The 22,316-nt window shown below is 41.8% G+C and overlaps 2 protein-coding genes across 2 annotated transcripts; both read left to right on the forward strand.

Moving 5' to 3' along the window:
• The first annotated feature begins 1,488 nt into the window (after positions 1–1,488).
• LOC120027667 (ATP-dependent RNA helicase DDX39A) lies at positions 1,489–8,776 on the forward strand. The gene is made up of 9 exons (XM_038972665.1): positions 1,489–1,564; positions 2,636–2,844; positions 3,610–3,737; positions 4,152–4,428; positions 4,754–4,872; positions 6,565–6,696; positions 7,010–7,119; positions 7,930–8,222; positions 8,533–8,776. The coding sequence occupies exons 2-9, from the start codon at positions 2,637–2,639 to the stop codon at positions 8,547–8,549; spliced, it is 1,284 nt and encodes a 427-aa protein (XP_038828593.1). The 5' UTR covers positions 1,489–1,564; position 2,636; the 3' UTR covers positions 8,550–8,776.
• A 4,418-nt stretch (positions 8,777–13,194) lies between these two features.
• LOC120023007 (CCN family member 1-like) lies at positions 13,195–18,228 on the forward strand. The gene is made up of 5 exons (XM_038966962.1): positions 13,195–13,212; positions 14,220–14,433; positions 15,442–15,813; positions 16,093–16,271; positions 17,923–18,228. The coding sequence occupies exons 1-5, from the start codon at positions 13,195–13,197 to the stop codon at positions 18,226–18,228; spliced, it is 1,089 nt and encodes a 362-aa protein (XP_038822890.1).
• Positions 18,229–22,316: the final 4,088 nt, after the last annotated feature.

Raw genomic sequence — 22,316 nt, forward strand, 5'->3', positions numbered from 1 at the left:
GCCTGGGGTTTTTGAACATAAGGAAATACATTTAACTTGAGCCCTCCATTATTAAGCCCACTTTTCCAACTATAAATCATGTCAATCTGTTTTTACAGCATATACGCTATACTACCAATAAGATAGCCTCATTACATATCAAGAGAGAAAGCCCCAGAATTAACAAAAACAATTTTTTATCACTTATGAGACTTACCTTTTGAAGAATTATTCTCAACCGTTTATGATTTCTATCCATTGTGTTTTCAGGCACCCTTCAGATTGGACCTGACATTTTTTTTTTATAAACAAATACATTTTAAAATACTTATATATTTTTTTTATTACAAAATCTTGGCCCGTTTTGCTGTACTCACAGAATGTCGTCTTTGTCCACTCAAAGTGATTTATTTGAACATGAGGATGACTGTCCTTTGCAAATCATCAACTCAACTGAGCCAGAAGTAGGCACTGAACCTTCCCTCGAGTGCGTTTACGTCATAGGCTCATATATTACGTCATGCCATTGTACATGATTACGTCAACTACAATAGCACAGAGCGACCACTCTGGGAAATTAAGGCATTGTTTCTGATCACATACGAAATCTCTATAAAGTTTACAATGTAACCTAATTCACTTTGGTTCAGTGAGGTTTAATCGTATTTTATGGATAAATGTTGCCCTCTGTTGGCCATAACTGAAATAGTCAGGAATTAAAGTCGCGCCATCATCAGTCTGCACACTCCCACTGTTGGACTTTTAACAGCTACGGTTAAAATAACATCTATTTAGTGTCAATAAAATGGACCAACCAAATTATGGTCAAATAAATCAAATCATTGATGGGTTTGGTGAGGGAAGACAGATGTGGTAAGCTGATATGATCAAGGCAGGCCCACATATTGCCAATTATGAATAAATGGTTTAAGCCAACTGCCTATTAGTCCAAGATACTCATTACAGTCATTTCACACTTCTATCATAATTTATACAAACTGGATGAATGCAGGCTGTTGGTTTGTAAATGTTGTAAATAAATATGTATATATGGTGTATATAATTATTAATATTAATATTGTTTCATTCACTTATCTTTTTGACCTGCACTGTTGGAGTTCAGATCTTAAGAATTTCACTGTACCCTGCAATTACATCTGCGACCCTATGTATGTGACTAATAAATGAATCTAATCGATTCGAATCTAAATTCAGAAATCATTCCTGGGTTAGGAAACCTAGTCATACGTAGCTATAATTTACAGAAATCAGAAATGTTTACATTATTGCTGAATAAGGCTATCTCAGTGTACTTTTTTCATAACAGTGTTGTCAAACAAGAAATGATGCCCACAATTAAGTTAAGGGTAGCTGGTGAAATCCCGCCTTATTTACTGTCATTTTCAAGATCGGCATTTGAATAGGCCAATCATGGTTCGTTTTCAGACCGGTTTGGGGAGATTGCCTTTTAAATTAACCAATAGTGGCCACGACGACACGAGCACAGTGCTTCCGGACTTGAGTACTGCCCCTGTGAACCTAGCTAGCAGTGATAGTCGAAGCCGATTTGAATTAACACCGAGAAGTAAGTGTATTTTAAATGCATAAGAAATGTGCTGTATTGAGTAATTTTCAATATCGCATGGATTATAAAATGGAGACATCTATTTCTCTTTCCATAACGCTCAAAAATAGCAGCAATGTTCGACTATATTTTTGTTAGTCTTTGCTAAAACCTTGTGCGATCTGGCTAGCTAACACATTTAGCATTGCGTCAAGCTAATGCTAGTACGGTCATGTCAGTTAGCAGTTAACTTCTGCTAGCAGTGTGTCGCAGGTTGGTTCCGAGAATTACATTTTAGGTGAAGTAAGGCCCTAGAAATGTCTTGCTTGTTATTAATTTGAGTCAACGTTGTTTCTGAATGTTCACCCTGTATTTGGAACCTATTATTGTCCTTTTTTATAGCACTTTTCTGTCAAAGTTTGAATGAGTGGAGGCGGCTGCCATTGTTTGTGAGGCATGACTCCCTATTCAACTTAATTGAATCTGGCAACTGGCTAACTACTGTAAACTGGGTGGTCGCTGGTCCAATCCTTGTTTCTAGCTAGGTACATTGTAATGATTGTGTCAAATGTATTCGCTTCCCATTTTGTATACTATCAAACTTTGGTGGTGTGAGTGCGGCCTGCTACTAGCATTATTAGCAGCCTAGCCGTTAGCTAGCTAATGCTATGTAGGAATACACGTCAGACCAGCGTTTCCCAAACTCGGTCCTAAGGGTTGCACGTTTTGGTTCTTGCCGTAGCACTATACAGCTGATTCAAATAATGAACTCATCAAGCTTTGATTATTTGAGTCAGCTGTATAATGATAGGGCAAAAAAAACGTGCACCCCTTACAGTCCCCAGGACCGAGTATGAGAAACTCTGTGCTAGACCGTGATGTTTCAGTAGGATTCAATTCGGGAAGTTAAGTCACAAGAATCGTAATCATTTAATATAACTAAGGTTAGATGGTGAATAATTTTAGATAGATTATTGAATTGGCATTTCAATTAACCTTCTGAATTTACTGTTCATACAGTCCCGCCCCCCCCCCCCACTACTAGTCTCCAGTCTTTCCTAGCTTCAACTAACGCAAGTACCCCTTCTCTAGAATGGCAGAGAATGACGTTGACAACGAGCTGTTGGACTATGAAGAGGATGAGGAGCCTCAAGTTGCCCCGGAGACCGCCACACCTGCGGGCAAGAAGGAGGTAAAGGGCTCTTATGTCTCCATCCACAGCTCCGGTTTCCGAGACTTCCTGCTCAAACCAGAGCTGCTCCGCGCCATTGTCGACTGTGGCTTTGAACATCCCTCTGAAGGTGAGTCTCACAGGCACTGCCTACTGTCAACCAAGGACCGTCTTTGACTTTGTCCATTCTGTGTGTCTCAAATAGCACCCTATTCCTGGCGTAGTGTATTACTTTTGAGCAGGGCCCATAGGGCTTTGTTCAAAAGTAGTGCTCCATATATGGGCCCTGGTCGAAAGTAATTAACTATGACTAATACATGTATGCCCCTTAAAGGATCACATCATACTTAAACTGGTCATCTCTGTATACCTCTAGCAAGACCCACTGGTTGATGCTTATTTATAAAACCCTCTTAGGCCTCACTCCCCCTTATCTGAGATCTACTGCAGCCCTCATCCTCCACATACAACACCCGTTCTGCCAGTCACATTCTGTTAAATGTCCCCAAAGCGCGCACATCCCTGGGTCGCTTGTCTCTAAAGCAATAAACACTCAAACTGGACCGTTTTTATCTCAATCTCTTCATTCAAAGACTCAATTATGGACACTTACTGACAGTTGTAGCAGTTTTGTGTGACGTATTGTTGTCTCTACCTTTCCGTTTGTGCTGTTGTCTGTGCCCAATGTTTGTACCATGTTTTGTGCTACTACCATGTTGCTACCATGCTGTGTTGTCATGTGTTGCTGCCTTGCTATGTTGTCTTAGGTCTCTCTATGTAGTTTTGTGTCCCTGCCTTTTCGTAGGCCGTCATTGTAAATAAGAATTTGTTCTAAACTGACTTGACTAGTTAAATAAAATAAAAAATACTTCTGACTTGTGTTTCTGTCTTTCAGTCCAACACGAGTGTATCCCACAGGCCATCCTGGGCATGGACATCCTGTGCCAGGCCAAGTCTGGTATGGGCAAGACGGCTGTGTTTGTACTGGCCACCCTGCAGCAGATTGAACCTGTGGATGGGCAGGTGAGTGTTGAATAATGAAATTTGTCTTTACACTGTGGACGCAGCCATTGAATTGCAGTTACATTGAAGCCTAGTCCTCCTGGACTAAAAATGGCTTTCACTGGAGAATCCATTGAGTGCTTTTAAGTTTAGAAATAGGCTTAATCTGTATCTGGGAAACTTGCATAAAGTGTTTACATCTAATCGCCAACTTTTTATTTAACTAGGCAAGTCAGTTAACAAATGCTTATTTACAGTGCCAGCCTACCTCGGTCAAACCCTAATGTGCTGTCTGAATTTGTTCTGCTTTTATTATCACTGTTTTACACAGCGCTTTTCTATCCTATTGGATAATCTTTTTTTTTTTTTTTTTTGATGTCCAGAGAGCTCTGTATTAAACATCCTCCCCTACCTACCTCTCTCTCTGTCTACCAGGTGTCTGTGCTGGTGATGTGCCACACACGAGAGCTAGCCTTCCAGATCAGCAAAGAGTATGAGCGCTTCTCCAAGTACATGCCCACCGTCAAGGCGGCTGTGTTCTTCGGGGGCCTGTCCATCAAGAAGGATGAGGACGTGCTGAAGAAGAACTGCCCCCACATCGTGGTGGGAACGCCCGGCCGCATCCTGGCCCTCATCCGCAACAAGACCCTGAACCTGAAGAACGTGAAGCACTTTGTCCTGGATGAGTGTGACAAGATGCTGGAGCAGCTGGGTGAGTAGGACAGGGGGGGGGGGGGTGATGTCAGATGTGTGTGCGTGACGGGAGTAAGTTGAAACTTCAAAGATGAACGGTTAATTGAAAACGTGTTCAATGTACCTACTAGCATACAACTTAGAATGCACTTCTAATACACTTTCATGCTAAGTAGTATTGGATCTTGGAACAGATTGTGATAGATGGTCTGACTTAAGTAAGGATTTAGCCAAAACATAGTAAAGTGTATTTAAATGTTATTTTATGTAGTACTCGGATTTCAGACTGAGTGGGTTGACATTTTTGTGACTGACATATTATTTTCCTATCGTCTCTCCCTCAGACATGAGGCGTGATGTTCAGGACATCTTCAGGCTCACACCCCATGAGAAGCAGTGCATGATGTTCAGTGCCACCCTAAGCAAAGAGATCCGCCCTGTCTGCCGCAAGTTCATGCAGGATGTAAGTTGGAAGGGGTTCCCGTAACCACAAGTTATGTACATGTTCTGAAACATAAAGTAGCAGTTTTACACACACACACACAGATTAGCCAATCTCCCTAAATTGCACTTTGAAAGAGGCAATCGGCAGTAGAAACATGAAGTATATTCCTCGCCCCGTTTCGGTAAAAAGCTGAGGGATAGATCTGGAGAAATTTACCCACTCTCAAATTCGTAGAGCTATGGATTAGAGGTTGGCCGATTTCAAGTTTTCATAACAATCGGCATTTTTGGACACCGATCATGGCCGATTACATTGCACTCCACGAGGAGACTGCGTGGCAGGCTGACTACCTGTTATGCGAGTGCAGCAAGGAGCCAAGGTAAGGTGCTAGCTAGCATTAAACTTATAAAAAACAATCAATCTTAACATAATCACTATTTGCCTACACATGGTTGATGATATTACTAGTTTATCTAGCTTGTCCTGCGTTGCATATAATCGATGCGGTGCCTGTTAATTTATCATTGAATCATAGCCTACTTTGCCAAACAGGTGATTTAACAAGCGCATTTGTGAAAAAAGCACTGGCGTTGCACCAATGTGTACCTAACCATAAACATCAACGCCTTAAAATCAATACACAAGTATATATAATAATCCTATAATAACCTAAAACTTCTTACCTGGGAATATTGATGACTCATGTTAAAAGGAACCACCAGCTTTCATATGTGCTCATGTTCTGAGCAAGGAACTTAAACTTTAGCTTTTTTACATGGCACATATTGCACTTTTACTTTCTTCTCCAACACTTTGTTTTTGCATTATTTAAACCAAATTGAACATGTTTAATTATTTATTTGAGGCTAAATTGATTTTATTGATGTATTATATTAAGTTAAAATAAGTGTTCAGTATTACAAAAAAAATGGCAAATATATCGGCCGATTAATCGGTATCAGCTTTTTTGGGGTCCTCCAATAATCGGTATCGGCTTTGCAAAATCATAATCGGTCGACCTCTCTATGGATGCAAGGACTGACCATCAATGATATCAGAATTATCATTTTGAAAATGTTTTGAGGCTGTAGTTTTTACGTTTACTTTGTTTACAAATATTGGAGTGAAACAAACAAGCTTATTTGGGATTCTGATGGGGTATGAAAGTTGAACTAAGCTCATGAGGCATTTGTTATTCTTTTAATTTAAATGTCCAAAAATGTATGTAGAAACTGCTGATTGCCCCTTTTTTAAAGGGATAGTTAAGTGATTTTTGCATATGGTTTAATATTCATGTAAAAGTTCCAGTCAAGCCTCTACGCTTTGCCTGCTCGTGACTGTCCGTGTCACATGTGGCCATACCAGGGGGGGGCAGAGTGACTCTTAACCTGGGTCTAGGGCTCTAACCCTGCCTCTGGACATTTTTGGGAGGAACAGTCCTTGCATTAAAGCTATAAGTTCCATCCAGCTCTAGTACTAGTAATTGACGTTCACAATCACATTTGTAGTTCTTCATTCACCAACACAGAATGTGGTTACTCAGGTATTCACTTAATGTAGCTAGGTTTATAGAACTGGCCCAAAGAGTGAAACTTTCCCCATGTTAGATTCATTAGGACACACTGTAGCAAAAGGTTTTGCAATGAAAGTCCAGGTTGTCCCTCCCTGTGTTCTTTTTGGTGCTTAATGACTATCTCCTTCCTCCTGTAGCCCATGGAGGTGTTTGTGGACGATGAGACCAAGCTAACGCTGCACGGCCTGCAGCAGTACTACTGCAAGCTGAAGGATAGCGAGAAGAACCGCAAGCTCTTCGACCTGCTCGATGTGCTTGAGTTCAACCAGGTACGGACAAAATAAATATTTTCAGAGCTTTTTATGCTAAAACGTAATTTGTTTTAGTTTTAATCTGAGTTGAATGTATTTTGTCCATGGATTTGAAAGTCACGTTTTTAAATGCAATTGTACTCATTCAAGTGAACTCTGTCTATGCACCGACAAAGTTTCTGCCTGAGGGTTTTATGCCCTATGTTTTTTGTCTTCGGAGTGTACATCTATCTGACAAGGGTAAAGCCAGGATGCCACATCAGATGCAGCATGGGTTTTTGCCCCATATTTGTCTTCTGTGTCTCACTGCCATTCTCTACCCTGTCTGAAGGTGGTGATTTTCGTGAAGTCTGTGCAGCGCTGTGTGGCTCTGTCTCAGCTGCTGGTGGAGCAGAACTTCCCTGCAATCGCCATCCATAGGGGCATGGCCCAGGAAGAGAGGTGGGTTCTGACGGAGAGGAAAAACTGGCTAAACCCTACAGTCTATGCACTTGTTAAAATCTGAGAGGTTTTGATTGGTATAAGCAATATTAGGATATCAAATATTAGGATATTGCTTACACTTCATCTCATCTTCATCTCAGATATCAATATGTGCTTAGGGTTTAGGGGTCGATTGGGTCTTGGCTTTCATTGGGAAATTCTCATTTGGACAAAAGACTGTCCTCGCCGACTCGTCCTCTCTTATCCGTAAACCGATAAGTGGTTGAGGAGTGTCAATTTGTTAGTAGGGAAACTGTCCTCGCCTCCTCCTGCTGAGGAAGCACAAGTGTCCTTCGCTGAAGAGTTTTGACATCAACCCCTCCCCTTTTGAATCAGCTGCTTACTCTGAGGAGAAGCATGCACATATTTAAAACGATAAGTAGCATAAAATGTCTAGCTACATTTATTTTTACTACTTTGCACATTTTAATTTGGGATTCCACCCCTGTAAATGTAATTTTCATGATGTGTGAATGGAGTCTAATTTCATACAAGCACATTTCCTCCTCTCCTCAGTTACTTTTGACTTTTTTTTTCAAAAGGAGAGGACGGAGGAGTTGAGCAATCAAATTGAGAATCTCATTTACATGCACATTTTGTATAATAGTCATGTAGCAGAAGCTGTTATCCAGAGGTACTGAACAATAACGTTCTCTCAGATGACATGTTTGTGGGTCACAGTTTCAGTGTACCCACACGAGTAAAGCAGGAAGTATAATGCCTGTTCTACTTATTTTAAATCTATGGATGCCTCCCTTCCTCCCCTAGGCTTTCCCGGTACCAGCAGTTCAAGGACTTCCAGAGGCGGATCCTGGTGGCCACCAACCTGTTTGGCCGAGGGATGGACATTGAGCGCGTCAACATCGTCTTCAACTACGACATGCCCGAGGATTCCGACACCTACCTGCACAGAGTGGCCCGTGCTGGCAGGTTCGGGACGAAAGGTCTGGCCGTGACCTTTGTGTCTGACGAGACTGACGCCAAGACCCTGAACGATGTGCAGGACCGCTTCGAGGTCAACGTGGCAGAGCTCCCAGAAGAGATTGACATCTCCACCTACAGTAAGCTATATCCAACCAACTAGTCTAGCACTCATTTGGCTTTCATGTGCTACTGCAGGACTATTTCATGTTTTGTTTTTTTTTGTCTTAAATGTCACCCTATTCCCTATGTAGGGCACTACTTTTGATTAGAGCCACATAGGCTCACATAGGCATCCTATTAGGCATCCTATTCATTCCAAGTATGTGGTCTGTATAGTTATGCTAAAGGGATCTATTTTATTTGTAGGGAATTTTTTTTGCCAGTCATTTTATGTGGGTACACTTGATTGATGCTGTAAACTAACCTCTCCCTCTTTTCTTGTTTCAGTTGAACAGTCCAGATGAAAATCACCCCCTGACCAGTGAAGACGACGTGTGCGTGCGTGCCCCTCTGTCCCTGTCTTTTTTTGGAGAGGGAGAATAAAATATTTTTATTTTAAATAAGCATCACTTTTTTTTTTTTTTGATTTTATCCTCCCGAGGCTGCAGTTTTAATGTTCTTTTCCCTGTTAATGGTTTTCTATTATTAGGTTAATGAAGTAATTGAAATTAAAACTTTTTATACAATGTTATGTCACTGTATGCTTCTTTTTTCCTTACTAATGGGGTTGAAAATTCTGGCAATTTCCAAAAATTTCAAGACCTCCCAGTTGGGTGATTCCCTGCTAATTCGCTCCCTGGGAAAGTTAGCAGAATTTAACCTTACTTACTAACTAGAGAAGTTGGATTTTCACATTGCAGCATATCATTGAACATGAAAGATCTTTATTGAATTGAAATGAGTCAGAAGACAAACCTAGATTAACACTATAGAATATCAGAATCAGTTGTCACAATTTAAGTGGCACTATGATACATGTAAACACAATTTTTTACAAATGTACAGTTAACAAAAATATTTTAAACATGTAAAGTGTTGGTTTCATGAGCTGAAACAAGATCCCAGAAATGTTCCATACGCGCACAAAGCCTATTTCTCATTTTGTGCACAAATTGGTTTACATCCCTGTTACTGAGCATTTCTCCTTTGCCAAGATAATCCATCTACTTGACAGGCGTGGCATATCAATAAGCTGATTAAACACAGCATTATTACACATGTGCACCTTGTGCTGGGGGACAAAGGGTGTGCTGTTTTGTCACACACCACAATGCTGCAGATGTCTCAAGTTTTTAGGGAGCGTGCAATTGGCATGCTGATTGCAGGAATGTCCACCGGAGTTGTTGCCAGGTAATTTAATTCCTCTACAGTAAGCCACCAATGTCGGTTTAGAGAATTTTGCAGTAGTTCCAACCAGCTTAACAACCGTAGACCACATGTAACCATGCCAGACTTCCACATCCAGCTTCTTCACCTGCAGGATCGTTTGAGACCAGCCACCCGGACAGCTGAAACTGGAGGTTTGCACAACAGGAATTTCTGTACAAATTGTAAGAAGCTCGTCGTCTTGACCTGACTGCAGTTCGGCTTCGTAACCGGGCAAACGCTCAGACTTGTCACCAATTGAGCATGTTTGGGATGCTCTGGATCGATGTGTACAACAGCGGGTTCTAGTTCCTGCCTATATACAGCAACTTTACACAGCCATTGAAGAGTGGGACAACATTCCACTATCAACAGCCTGATCAACTCTATCGGAAGGAAATGTGTTGCGCTGCGTGAGGCAAATGGTGGTCACACCAGATCCGACTAGTTTTCTGATCCACACCCTTTTTTTTTTAAGGTATCTGACCAACAGATGCATATCTGTATTCCCAGTCATGTGAAATCTATAGATTAGGGCCTAATGAATTATTTCAATTGACTGATTTCCTTATATGAACTGTTCAGTAAAATTTTTGAAATTGTTGTACGTTGCATTTATATTTTTGTTCAATGTATAATAACTAGGAGGAACTCTATTCCTCTTTATCTTTATTCCCCTCATTCTCCTCTGCCCTTTCTCTTCCTTCTCCCCCTCCCTTTTCTTCACATTCATAAACACTTATTTTCTATTTCAGAATACGGCTACTACATTTCCTCTACTCAGTCTACCTATTTCAGAATGTTATTTAGATAATTAGTGGAATTAAATTATGTAACATTGTATTTAGCCCTCTACGTTTAAATCTTAATATGTAGGCAAATGTGTATTTTAAGATATCTTAAATGTAAAGGTTATAATATTTGCTGGGTAAGACTAGCCCATAGTGCTGTGTTTTTGTGTGTTGGTTGAAGTTGCCTCTAGATGCTGATCTTGGGTCAGTTTTGCACTTTCCCCATAATGGCTATGGTTAGTATTTAGGGAGTTGAAACTGATTCTAGGTCTTTACCTAGGGGAATCTTCACCCCATAGCTTGTTTTCTTTGTGTGAAGTACTGTACTGTACGCCAGGCTGTCAGTAGCACCACATATAGGGGCGGAGCAGGAGATGTGGTGTATGCTACCTCCTCCCCTTGAAAAAACAAGCTCTGTTACCACAGAACACCTGTCTTCCCTTTCTCCACTTCTCCCCCTCTATCCTTGTACGCCTCCTTTCTCTCCATTTCTTCTCCTTCTCAGGCAAGCCTTCTCCCACTCTTTTCTTCTCAGCCCAGTTCTTTGTCCATCGCTTCCATTGGTCTTCCTTGTTTTCTCCATTCTGCTCTCAGCCACTCACTCATTCTCTCCTGCACTGTCTTATCTGTATCCAGTTCCATGCTTTGTGTTCACCGTGTGACTGGCCTTAGAAACACAGTATCAGCTGTTTCTCTCTTCCATTGTGTCATAAGTGCACTCTATTCCCTACATAGTGGACCACTTTTGACCAAAATCCATAGAGCTCTGGTCAAAACTACTGCACTACATAGGGAATAGGGAGCCATTTTGGATACAACCATAGTATTGTGCTCCTCAATCTCTAATGTACTGTCTATCTGTATTGTGTTCAACCTGTGTGACTAGCCTTAGACACACAATATCAGCTATTTCTCTCTTCCGTTGTCATAATATGCATCCCAAATGCAATAGGGTGCCATTTGGGACAGACATAGTATTGTCCTCCTGTGGCCTATTTATCATATGGCTTCTGACAGTCACCTCAACAATTGTCAAACCAGGAATAACCTCCAACTTGACTTGTTCTCAAATGGGCTGGTGCCTTAGTCTTTGAAAAAGCATGTTTAAAAAAAAATTATGTCCCAGTCTGTCTCGTCCAGCTCAGTGATGTGGCAAAAACCTGTGGTCGCCGGTTAAATAGGTCTCTCAAACCCTGTACCTCTGGATTAAAATAGATGGGCCATGTCTTCCATCTCCAATGGTCACATCATTACCACTGGTGACAGACAGACCGTTTGCATCCCAAATGGTACCCTATTCCTTTTATAGTGCACTACTTTTTATCTGGGCCTACAGGGCTCTGATCAAAAGCAGTGCACTATATAGGGAATAGCGTGCGATGTGGGATGCAGACAGCTTTAAGCCCTACAGCAGTGTTTCCTGAGTGGTGGGTGAGGACTAGCTGGTAAGTTGTGGCTAGTTCCTTCCGGATCGCTGCTAATGTAATCAATCAAATTCAAACATATGCAGTTGTCACAAAGTGCTTTACAGATACCCAGCCTAAAACCCCAAAGAGAAAAAGCACAGTGGCTAGGGAAAACTCCCTAGAAGGAAGGAACATAGGAAGAAACCTTGAGAGGAACCAGGTTCATTCAAAAGGCTTTCAGAGGCAACTCTATTTACATATGAGCTCTATGGACTACAACGCTCTATTGAGTAGTAACTGTTGCAAAACAGCTTTGCTATCAATAGCAATGCCGCTTTAGGCAGTCTATAGGAGACCAATATGACTGTTAACCGTTCATGTTGTTCTCACCTGCACATTCTCCCTATCATATTTCATGCATTCTTTCATCAAATATGGGTTGTGTGTTTGAGGTGTGTCAGGAATGGAAAGAGCACAAGGGAGTAGCTAACCACAAAGAAAGAGAACTTGATGGGAAAAATGGGAATGTAGTATTGAGTGGGAGTCTGGGAGAAGATGCACAATGGGCTCACATGGGCTTTTAGTAATAAACAGGGTTAACCATTAACTTTACAATACACACCAAGGTCTATCCTCATGACTGTTTTAAACAATCAAGACCCAGACAGTACCCGTTCTTTAGTGGAAGTAGGCAGTGCATAGGAAGTAATGAAACACATCTGTGCAGTCCACAAAATGGACAAGGTTTATTAAGCCACAAGTAGGTAGACAAGGTCTCACTTCCCTGAAATCATGTAATACCTATACTCTTAATATAACTTTAATGTTTTGCATTTCACCTTGACTACATTTTTTGTACTGTTACACTAATATCAAAACCACCGGAATGCTTCGCCTTTCCTGAGGTGCTGTTGCTATAAGTATTACTGTACTGTACTGGGAGTGTCTGCAGCGCTCACCAGCAAGCCGGGTATATTTATCTTGGTGTTAGCAGAGCGGTGGCTACAAAGGTGGAATGTCAGGAAGCCTAAATGTGACTTAAAAGCACCGGTTACATTTTAGTCCAGCACAATAAAATAAACACGACCTACTTCTACAGATTTTTATGAATGACAGTATTCATCCCCAAGCACGCCCCCCCCAATCAATTTGTAGCCCTCTCCTTAACTCCACCCATTTGGAATGTCTGGCCCGCTGCCCGAATGATAATTGGCTGGACATATGGCGATGCATGGGCGGAGTTTCTGCGTAGCTCACGAGTTGGTTTAAAGTAGATCAGTATACTCTCTCTTTTGAATGATTTTTTTAGAGTGCTGTGACGATCTCCGGGAAGGGATGAAAATAACTGTTCTCTACACTTCAACGACTGCTATTCATCTAACGCAACTGTGCGACTGTAGTCTATTCTTGAAAGAGGATTTAAAAGTTCAGAACTGTCTTCAAGCGGACTAATAACGAGGTCAGAGCTTGTTTTCTGACAACTGTCTACTGTTTCTTTGGAATTTTCAATAATTATGGCAAAACGTATCATCTTTGTTTTCTTGACAATGGCAGTCACCAGTCAGGTAAGTCGTATCACCTTGGCAGCTGTCAAATTAGTATGATTTTGATCATATGCAAATCATGCAACAAAATAGTAATGGATGAGTGGATTGCTTAGACCGTTTTGTAATGAGCAGTTGGAGGTGATTTGACTGTCATACGCAAGTAATTGTATTTTAGAGAGACACAAGTGAGAACTTTGTCTACCGTTTTTTTCTGTTGCCTGAAGATATATATTTTCAAACTGCTGTAGCCTACAGACTATTTGGTAACACTTTTACAAGACAGTGCTACTGTGTAACTGCTCGTGTAATTTTGTAATTACTCATTGTTACAATTAGTTACAATGTACTTACAGTAGTAATCCTTAACCCTAACCCAGTGTACTAATGAGTAATTACAATACTTGTTACACTGTGATTACAGGAATAATCACAGTTATAAGGGCACTGTAATGTAAAATGTAACCGACTATTTTTGTAGCCCACCAGTCCTACCTTGAATTGTGTCTTTTTTTTATAGGCATGTGTGTGCTTGTCAAATAACTTTGACTCACTGTCTAAGGGTGGGACTTTTACATACTGTTGATTTTTTTTACTGGAAGAAGTTGGCACGGAAGACTAATGTACTGCTACTCGATTCACGAGTTGGCAGGGGATTGGATACAACACTTAAACAGCTGCCTAGACAGACAAGACATCCACAGGGATGAAGGGGTAGAAATTATATGAGCTTCAAATTGAAGTTAAAGTACATAAATTCATTGTAAACAGTGTTCAAAACCACTCCAAAGGGGACACAATAATCAATTTAAATAATCAGTTGACATCTCAAAATTAATATAAAATGAACAAAATAGACTCCTAGAACATCTTTATCACTAGTAGTGTTTTACCCATGAAGGCAGACCACAACAAGAAATTACATGACAAAAATGACTTTTTACTTTCCTATGCTTCTCTCTGTTTATGCCTATGAACCTAAACCTCTCCTCTCTCCCCCCCTTCCTCTCTCCTCCCCACACCTCCAGGTGGGTGCCAGCTGCCCGGCGGTATGTGAGTGTCCAGCCATGCCCCTCTCGTGCCCCCCCGGGGCGAGTGCGGTGGCTGACGGCTGCGGGTGCTGCAAGGTGTGTGCCTCCCAGCTGAACCAGGACTGCAGCCCCATGATGCCCTGCGACCACCACAAGGGACTGGAGTGCAACTACGGCAATGACGTGACCCTGGCCCAGGGCATCTGCAGGGGTAAGGTTGTGATAGGGGGAGGAAGTGGGGCGTTTGGAAGTGTGTATTGTAGAAGTGTTGGGATTCAAAGTGTGTAATGTAGGTTGTAGGTGTTCAGTGTTGGAACTATGATGAGGTGTGAATAGTGTATGTGTATATCTTGTCAAGTGTGATGTGTAGTAGTTAGTTGATGCTGAGTTTTTATGTGATAGCATTTTAGGGTGCATGTATGAGAAATATTACCGCAGGACTAAACCATGTGTTGAAAGTCACCACAGCCCCAGGACTTAGCACGTTGGATCCCAGTGGTGGAGGATATTTGGATGTTAAGTAGATTCCTTATGGAGCTCAATCTCACAGACCAAAATGGAACTAGTTCTATCTACATCAAACCAAGATTTCAATCCTTCATAGACTAAGATTGGAGGCTTTCACCGTGTCCATGATATGCAGACAGAGACTCTTCTGGATTCTTACTCACAAGACTTCCTTCCTCTGCCCTTTCTCTGACCTCTGACCTCCCTCTAGATCTAAGTGTTCTCTCTGGGTTACAGTCTGTGTGCCATGTCAGTGTCGGTTATTGTGTGTTTGCTAGTTGTTAAGGGGAGGATTGAGTAAAGGGGGTTTCAGCTGGTGTAACTGGAGTATATAACAGATTCCTCCCGGTCATACCTGGGATTGTCAGTGGAAGTTCTTGTACTTTGACTTTAAAACACATCCTCATATTTAGACTCTCCAGAGACATGGATGGATGGTTCCCAAAATACCCCCTCGTTACATGATAGCACATTACATACTGTAGATAGTAAGCAGCTCCTTGGTCCTGCTGATGGTTTTATGTGTATATAAATCATAAATATGTTACTACCTCAAAGTGGTCTTAGTATCCATCTAAATTGCCCCTAAAGGAATTATGAAGTTGAATTGAGTTGTACTGAACTGTACCTAACTGTACTGTACTGTGCTGTACTGTGCTGAACTGAACTCAATGGAATTCAATGCATTCTCCTCATTTCCCTCTCTTAACAGCGAGAAAGGAGGGTCGTACATGTGAGTATAACGGGAGGATCTACCAGAACAGTGAGAATTTCCACGCCGGCTGTAAACACCAGTGTACCTGCATCGACGGCGTCGTGGGCTGTTCCCTGCTCTGTGCCAACCGTCTGCCCCCCGCCATCCCCTCCTGCCCCTACCCCCAGCTGGTCAGGGTGCCAGGGCAGTGCTGCTTCACTGTGGACTGCCACAAGGGTACCTGGCGCCTTCCCCCCACCAAGCAACATCGCCAACCAACACAACCCAAACCTCAGCCAGACCAGTACCAGCCGGATAACACACTGGGCAATGAGCTGGTGGAGAGAGGCAAGGGCTGGGAGAATGAACAAGGCTACAAGCACCTGCCTGGTGAGGAGCTGTTGCACTCTTGACATTGACCAAATGCATTGTTATTGATCATGATAGATACTTGGCTGTAGCTTATCATGTACACTGAGCGATCATCGCTAGCACTATTAGCATTTTTGGTATAATAGTTGATGACTATTGGTCGATAGTTACTCATGTTTGTCTGTACATCAGTCAGTCATGTATCCTGGTTTCTTCCATCTGTGGTATATTCTCCCTGTAACTCCCTTCCTTCCTTCCCTTTGTCTCCCATGCTCCTCTTCCTCCCACCCTTCCCAGTATGGAAGAATTCGTTGGAGAAGTGTGTTGTCCAGACAACGGACTGGTCCCATTGCTCACGAAGCTGTGGGATGGGAGTGTCCTCACGCATCACCAACGACAACGCCCAGTGTAAGCTGGATAGAGAGACGCGCCTCTGCACCATCCGGCCCTGCGGTGACGTAGCCATCCCACCCAAGGTAAATTCCATATTTAGACAACGCAGTGGGCAACTGTGTAGTATGTGTGTGTGTGTCTGTGTGCCCATCAGTGTGACTGCACATATTTTCATTCATCATCATCATCATCATCATCATCATCATCATCATCATCATCCCAGGCAATAACAATATCTCCCTTATCATTTACTGATCTGGTATCACTTTGATAACAAACCCCAACCCCCTAGACTGTTTCCTTTGCGGAGCATGTCCCGGTGGGAACAGACTAGCGTTGATTTACTCACACTGGCGGTGGCTCCCTTTTAAATATAGTCCCCCCCACCCCACCCACGGCATTCCTGCCAAGCAACTGTCCATAGCTAGGCGCCTGGGCCCTGTGCACTCAGCCAGGGAGATGGTGTGTCTATATTAATCCTCATCTGTTTCTCTGGATCAGTGCTTGCGACCCAAATGCCACACCCTATTTAGTGCACTACTTTTGACCAGGGCACATAGGGCTCCTGACAGTGCCCATAAGTCTCTGGTCAAAAGTAGTGTACTATGTAGGGAATAGAGTGCCATTTGGGATGCACACTGTGGGCTGGGAGATTATTGCTGATTTACCACTGAGACTAATAAGGCTTCTGTCTGTCTGATTGCGAGATGAATGAGTTTCAGTGAGTTTGATTTAAAACTTTGTTTTGTCACTGTGTTCAGTTAATTTCATAACTTTACTATAATTTTTTTATTTTTTTATTTAACCTTTATTTAACCAAGAAGGGCTCATTGAGATTTAAAATCTCTTTTTCAAGAGCGTCCTGGCCAAGATAGGCAGCACCAAGTCATTAGAAAAATTACAGACAGACAACATGAAAACTACAAGTAATCTAGTAAAAATCATTGAATTCACAAGAGTATAACAATATCAAAAACAGCAAATTAAAAACATTGACAGGTCAGGGAATCAGCCTCAAAATCCTTCATCAGTGATTTAAAAACACCAATCGGGACAAGTTCTTCCAGTTGAAAATTATTTTGTAAGGTGTTCCAAGACGATGGCGCAGAGTACATAAAAGACCTTTTACCAAATTCAGTTCGGACATTTGGAACAGTTAGCAGGATAAAGTCTAGCGAACGAAGAGAGTACCCACCACATTTCTGAACAATAAAAATGCCCAAATAAAAAGGTAGTAAACCCAAAATGGCTTTGTAAATAAAAGTATACCAGTGACTGAGCCTACGAGTGACTAGAGAAGGCCAGCCAACCCTGGTATACAAAGTGCAGAGGTGCGTAAGGGTTTTGCAGTTTAAAATAAATCTCAAAGTGCCATGGTAAAGAGTGTCAATTGATCTCAAACACTGAGCGGAAGCATTCATATATAAAATATCCCCATAGTCTAGTAAAGGCATAAATGTAGCTGAATAATTGAATAAACTTGAGTTTTGTTTTCAGTACTGACACTTTGTTAGTGATAAGTGATAAGTTCATGATGATTTGGTTGCATAGGCCTTCCGGACATTTAATTCAAAGATGTTTTAAAGATGTCTGCAAAAGTTTGTCCTTTTATTTAAACAACACAGGTGCCCCAACAGTACAGCATGAAACTTTTACTTTCCTCTGCCCTCTCTGATTATCTCCCCCTTTCTCTCTCATCCTCTCATCCCCTTCCTCCTTCTATTCCCTTTACAGAAGGGTAAGAAGTGCTCCCCGACTCCAAAAGCCTCAGAACCCATGCGTCTGTCGTACGGCGAGTGTCAGAGTGTCCGCCTCTACCGGCCCAATTACTGCGGCGTGTGTACGGATGGCCGCTGCTGCTCGCCGCGTCGCATGCGCACTGTTCCTGTGACTTTTGTGTGCCCGGATGGCGAGCGTTTCCAGAGAGACGCCATGTTCATCCAGTCGTGCAAGTGTAGCAAGGAATGCGGCCATCTCAACGAAGTGGCCTTGCCACCACAGCACTGGATGTATGGAGACACACATAAGTTCATCGACTAGCTTGATCGTGTTTTAACAGAATCCTCAAACTTGACTGAGAACATTGACAAGGGAAGGGTGACATTTTTTAAAATAAATACCATGGGCCTTGAGGGTGTTTTTCTCTGCAGGCCTCAAATAACAGAACTGAGCTTCACAATGGGCTCTCAGTGAAAGCCTGGCACTATAGTAGCAAACCCCCAAATAGTAAAGTACTTACTGTATGTTTGACTGGAGTGGTTTTGATTGACAGGTGATCCATTCACTCCTGAATGTTCCTCAGACATGGCTCTGAACTCCGGCCTACAGTCCCACCTGGCGTTTTTGTTTAGTTACGGTGTGACATAATGAACAGGACCCAGCCACAAGTTGCTAGGGCCTTCACAGCAACGGCAGAGAGAAACAGACGACAACACAGCACTGTGTTGTAGAATAGAAACACATGAACTTGAAGGAACTGTACAGGGTTATTTACTGTATAAAGTGATATGATGCTTTGCCTACACTAACCAGGGTCATATTCACTAGGCACCAAATGGAAGAAAAGAGTCTGACACAGGGAGGGACAAGCTGAAGTTGTTCAATAATAAATACTTGTTTTGGTTATCCGTTGCAAAACATTTTGCTAGGGTGTGCACTAAGACTACAACCCAGCTCTATGAGGGCTGGTGTGATACTGGGGCATCCCACAATGCACTGAGAACAGTGACTTTAGAAGATAAGTGACATCAAGCCTGGATGGGCTGAAACGTCTTGACGAAGAGACTGACAAGGTGGAGTATTTAGCTCAGCGCAGGGTACTCGAGTATTAACATTATTTATTCGTATTCTTGTCCAAAGAACTTGACACTAACTCTCTGCAGTAGAGAGTGACGTTCAGTGTAGTTGGGATGATGAGCCGTCTAAAAACAGGTTTATGTGAGAGGTGGTAATGAAAGAAATGTGTGTCTCAAATGGCACACTATTCCCTATATACTGCACAAAGTAGTTCTCTATGCAGGGAATGGTAATGATAGCCTGTTTCCACTGACTGCAGTACTAAAAGGAGCTCTGTCTGTAAATGAGACGTGTTCAGAAATGACTGGACCAATACCAATTCACTTCAAATGACCTCTAATCTCTTACCAGATTCAGATAAGTTTTATTAACATGAATGACAAAGCCACTGTTGCTAAAGCGAAGTGAGATAATGTAATCAACAACAACAGTAAACATAATGAACACATAATAATATTAGAGAATAATCAATAATGAATAACATTGGCGAATAATTTTCAATATTGTGTATGTGTTTGGGATTCATTCATGTATTGTATGCTGTTCCTGAAATCCGAAAAACTATTGTTTATACATCTTTAATTATGATTTGTTACTCCAAAACTGTCATATGAAATGTTTTACTATAAAACTGTAATATACAATTGTACAACGTCCACTTCAAATGTATGTTTGTCATAACTGAGAATATGTAGCCAAGCTATTAATATGGCGCTAGTGATTGTTGGTGTGCACATGATACAAAGCTGACCTGCCTGCTTCAGAGTTTCAGTTACATGTGATGTTTTATTTTAACTTGACTTGTATCGTTTCAAATTCTTTCATTTGGCAGTCATTTGATTAGCCGGTAGGAAGAGGTTGATAAACTGAAAGGATTTGCAAAACACACCTTCTTTACTGCTGACATTTTTGGGAATGTGTTAAAGGGATAGTTCACCCAAATTACAAAATTACATATTGGTTTCCTTACCGTGTTAGCAATCTATGGGCAAGGTAAGACAGTAATCACTGGTTTGGTTTTGTTTACATGGCCACTGTTTCCACTATTGGCACAAATCCAATGCAAGTCTATGGTACTGATATAAGCATTTTTCATGCTTCATGTCCAAATCATCTATAGTAACTTCCCTGAGCTACACAATCAATTTGAGATACTTTAGGATGATTTGGTCAGTAAGCACAAAACAATGCTAATATCAGTACCTTTGTGCCACACATGCAAAAAAAAGTTAGGATTTGGAGACAGTGACCAGGTAAACAAAAACCAACCATGGATTGCTGTCATACATTGTCCATAGACTGCTAACATAATAAGGAAACCAGTAGCCTGTATGCCATTTTGTAATTTGGGCGAGCTATCACTAACAGCGGACTAATGAACAAAATACTAAACTATTCCTTTAAAACTACACCTTTAAGGCTGAGCCAGGGTGAAAAAGATGCTAAAAAGCCACTTTGTTACTTTTGTCACTGAACGGGAACTCCAGTATTGATGCCATCAACACAAACAGATAGGGTACGGGTGGATTATGGGGGGTGCACGTGTAACAGTATAACTTTAAACCGTCCCCTCGCCCCGACACGGGCGCGAACCAGGGACCCTCTGCACACATCAACAACAGTCACCCACGAAGCATCGTTACCCATCGCTCCACAAAAGCCGCGGCCCTTGCAGAGCAAAGGGCAACACTACTTCTAGGTTTCAGAGCAAGTGACGTAACTGATTGAAACGCTAGTAGCGCGTACCCGCTAACTAGCTAGCCATTTCACATCCGTTACACACGGACTAGACCAGTCAGCATGGGGCAGAATGTATGGAGAGACCCATTGGGGACCATAGACATTGAGGTTTAGGTGGTTTAGACCTATTATTAAATGTATTGAATAGTATCTGCTTTAAAGTGTACTGAACACAGAGATATCACAGGACAACACTGACATTCTCACAGAATCATATGCAGACATTTACAATAAAAAGCATGTTATGTGGACATCCAAATCTGAAAAACTGAAACGTGCAGCAGGCTGCTCATTCAGGACAAAACATGTGTCTTGAACAACTTCGCCCTCAGGTGGAGATTTTTTAACAGTATATTAGGTTTAATACATGGGCGAAGTTGGCAACTTTACCTGTCATCAACTCCCAGTTTATCAAAAATTATCTGTCTCGATTTCGCATATCGGATAGGATTAAATGCATGGAAATATAATGACTAGGACGGGTGTCCCCATTCAAGTCAATGATTCGTCCGTTATGTTCATAATATTTTTATCTATTTAATCCTGGCTGCTGTTAATAGGTTTTTCCCGCTCGTGCTAATGTACCTCTTCCAACTCTCAGCATCCAGTGGTGCTCGCGCTCTACGGAGTTTGTGAAGTCACGCATAGGCTGCTGTCGGGCGCGCAAGCGCAGCGGTGGTTCTCGCCTCGGGGATGGCGCTCTCTGCTTCGGTGTTCAAGTCGGGTTTTCAACCTCAGGACAACAAACTTCCGATGGGAAGTGTCCTTCCCGACGCGGAGCAGCTCCTGCTGTTCCTCAGAAAACGCAAAGAGGTGTTCGACTTGTGCGACGAGGATTCGGATGGTTACATTCGCGTGGAGCATTTCGTAGACCTCGGTTCACAGTTCGGCCAAGGAGACGAGGTAATATAAATTCCAATCAAGCATCACCTGGTGTTTTATGGAGTACGCTACAGTAGCGTTTGTTTATACGTTTAAAGGCTTTGTTTCTATGTTTCTTGTTGTGTTTTATGTCGTGTAGACTATGTTATTACACATTCATAGATATTTACTTACAATAGACTAATTCATTTATGGTTGGCTATTCAGAACATATAGCCTATACCATAAAGTGGAACAGGCTCTTTGTACCAAAAGCTGAACAAAGTGTCTTACACCTGTAAAAGTATATTTTCTTGGCTGCTAAAAAACAAGATAGACGTGAGATTTTATTTTCAAGTAACTGTTAACGTTAGAACTAGTTTTCAGTGTGGCTGTGGAGGAGAGTACAGTAACACTTTCCAGTGAGATAATCTGATTCAGCCTTTCTCTCTCACTTCTTGTATTCAGGCTCTAATTTTGGCCCAAAAAGTGAAACTAATTTTCGTCCAAATGTGTTATTTTGTGGTAGAGAAATTAGGTCAACTACTGAGAGAGAGAGAGACTGGAAAATAGGCTAATTGTGTTCTTCTGACGGTATTAATGGACTATAGCCAATAGCACTCAATTGCATCAGCCTTTTGAAATTTAATATAATGTTTCAGCCTCAACATAGTAATAAACATAGACAGACAGGTTTGTTTTAGTAAAGGAGTTTTCTCTGTTATAAATTA

This window comes from Salvelinus namaycush, chromosome 2 (assembly GCF_016432855.1).
Source record: "Salvelinus namaycush isolate Seneca chromosome 2, SaNama_1.0, whole genome shotgun sequence".
Lineage (NCBI taxonomy): Eukaryota > Metazoa > Chordata > Actinopteri > Salmoniformes > Salmonidae > Salvelinus > Salvelinus namaycush.

Excerpts from the sequence above, each read along its gene's own strand:
- LOC120027667 (XM_038972665.1), top strand. The coding sequence starts at position 2,637 with ATGGCAGAGAATGACGTTGACAACGAGCTGTTGGACTATGAAGAGGAT. Across the intron at positions 3,738-4,151 it reads TTGAACCTGTGGATGGGCAG|GTGTCTGTGCTGGTGATGTG; the intron begins GTGAGTGTTGAA and ends TCTGTCTACCAG. Across the intron at positions 4,873-6,564 it reads GCCGCAAGTTCATGCAGGAT|CCCATGGAGGTGTTTGTGGA; the intron begins GTAAGTTGGAAG and ends TTCCTCCTGTAG.
- LOC120023007 (XM_038966962.1), top strand. Across the intron at positions 14,434-15,441 it reads GGCCCAGGGCATCTGCAGGG|CGAGAAAGGAGGGTCGTACA; the intron begins GTAAGGTTGTGA and ends CTCTCTTAACAG. Across the intron at positions 16,272-17,922 it reads ACGTAGCCATCCCACCCAAG|AAGGGTAAGAAGTGCTCCCC; the intron begins GTAAATTCCATA and ends TTCCCTTTACAG.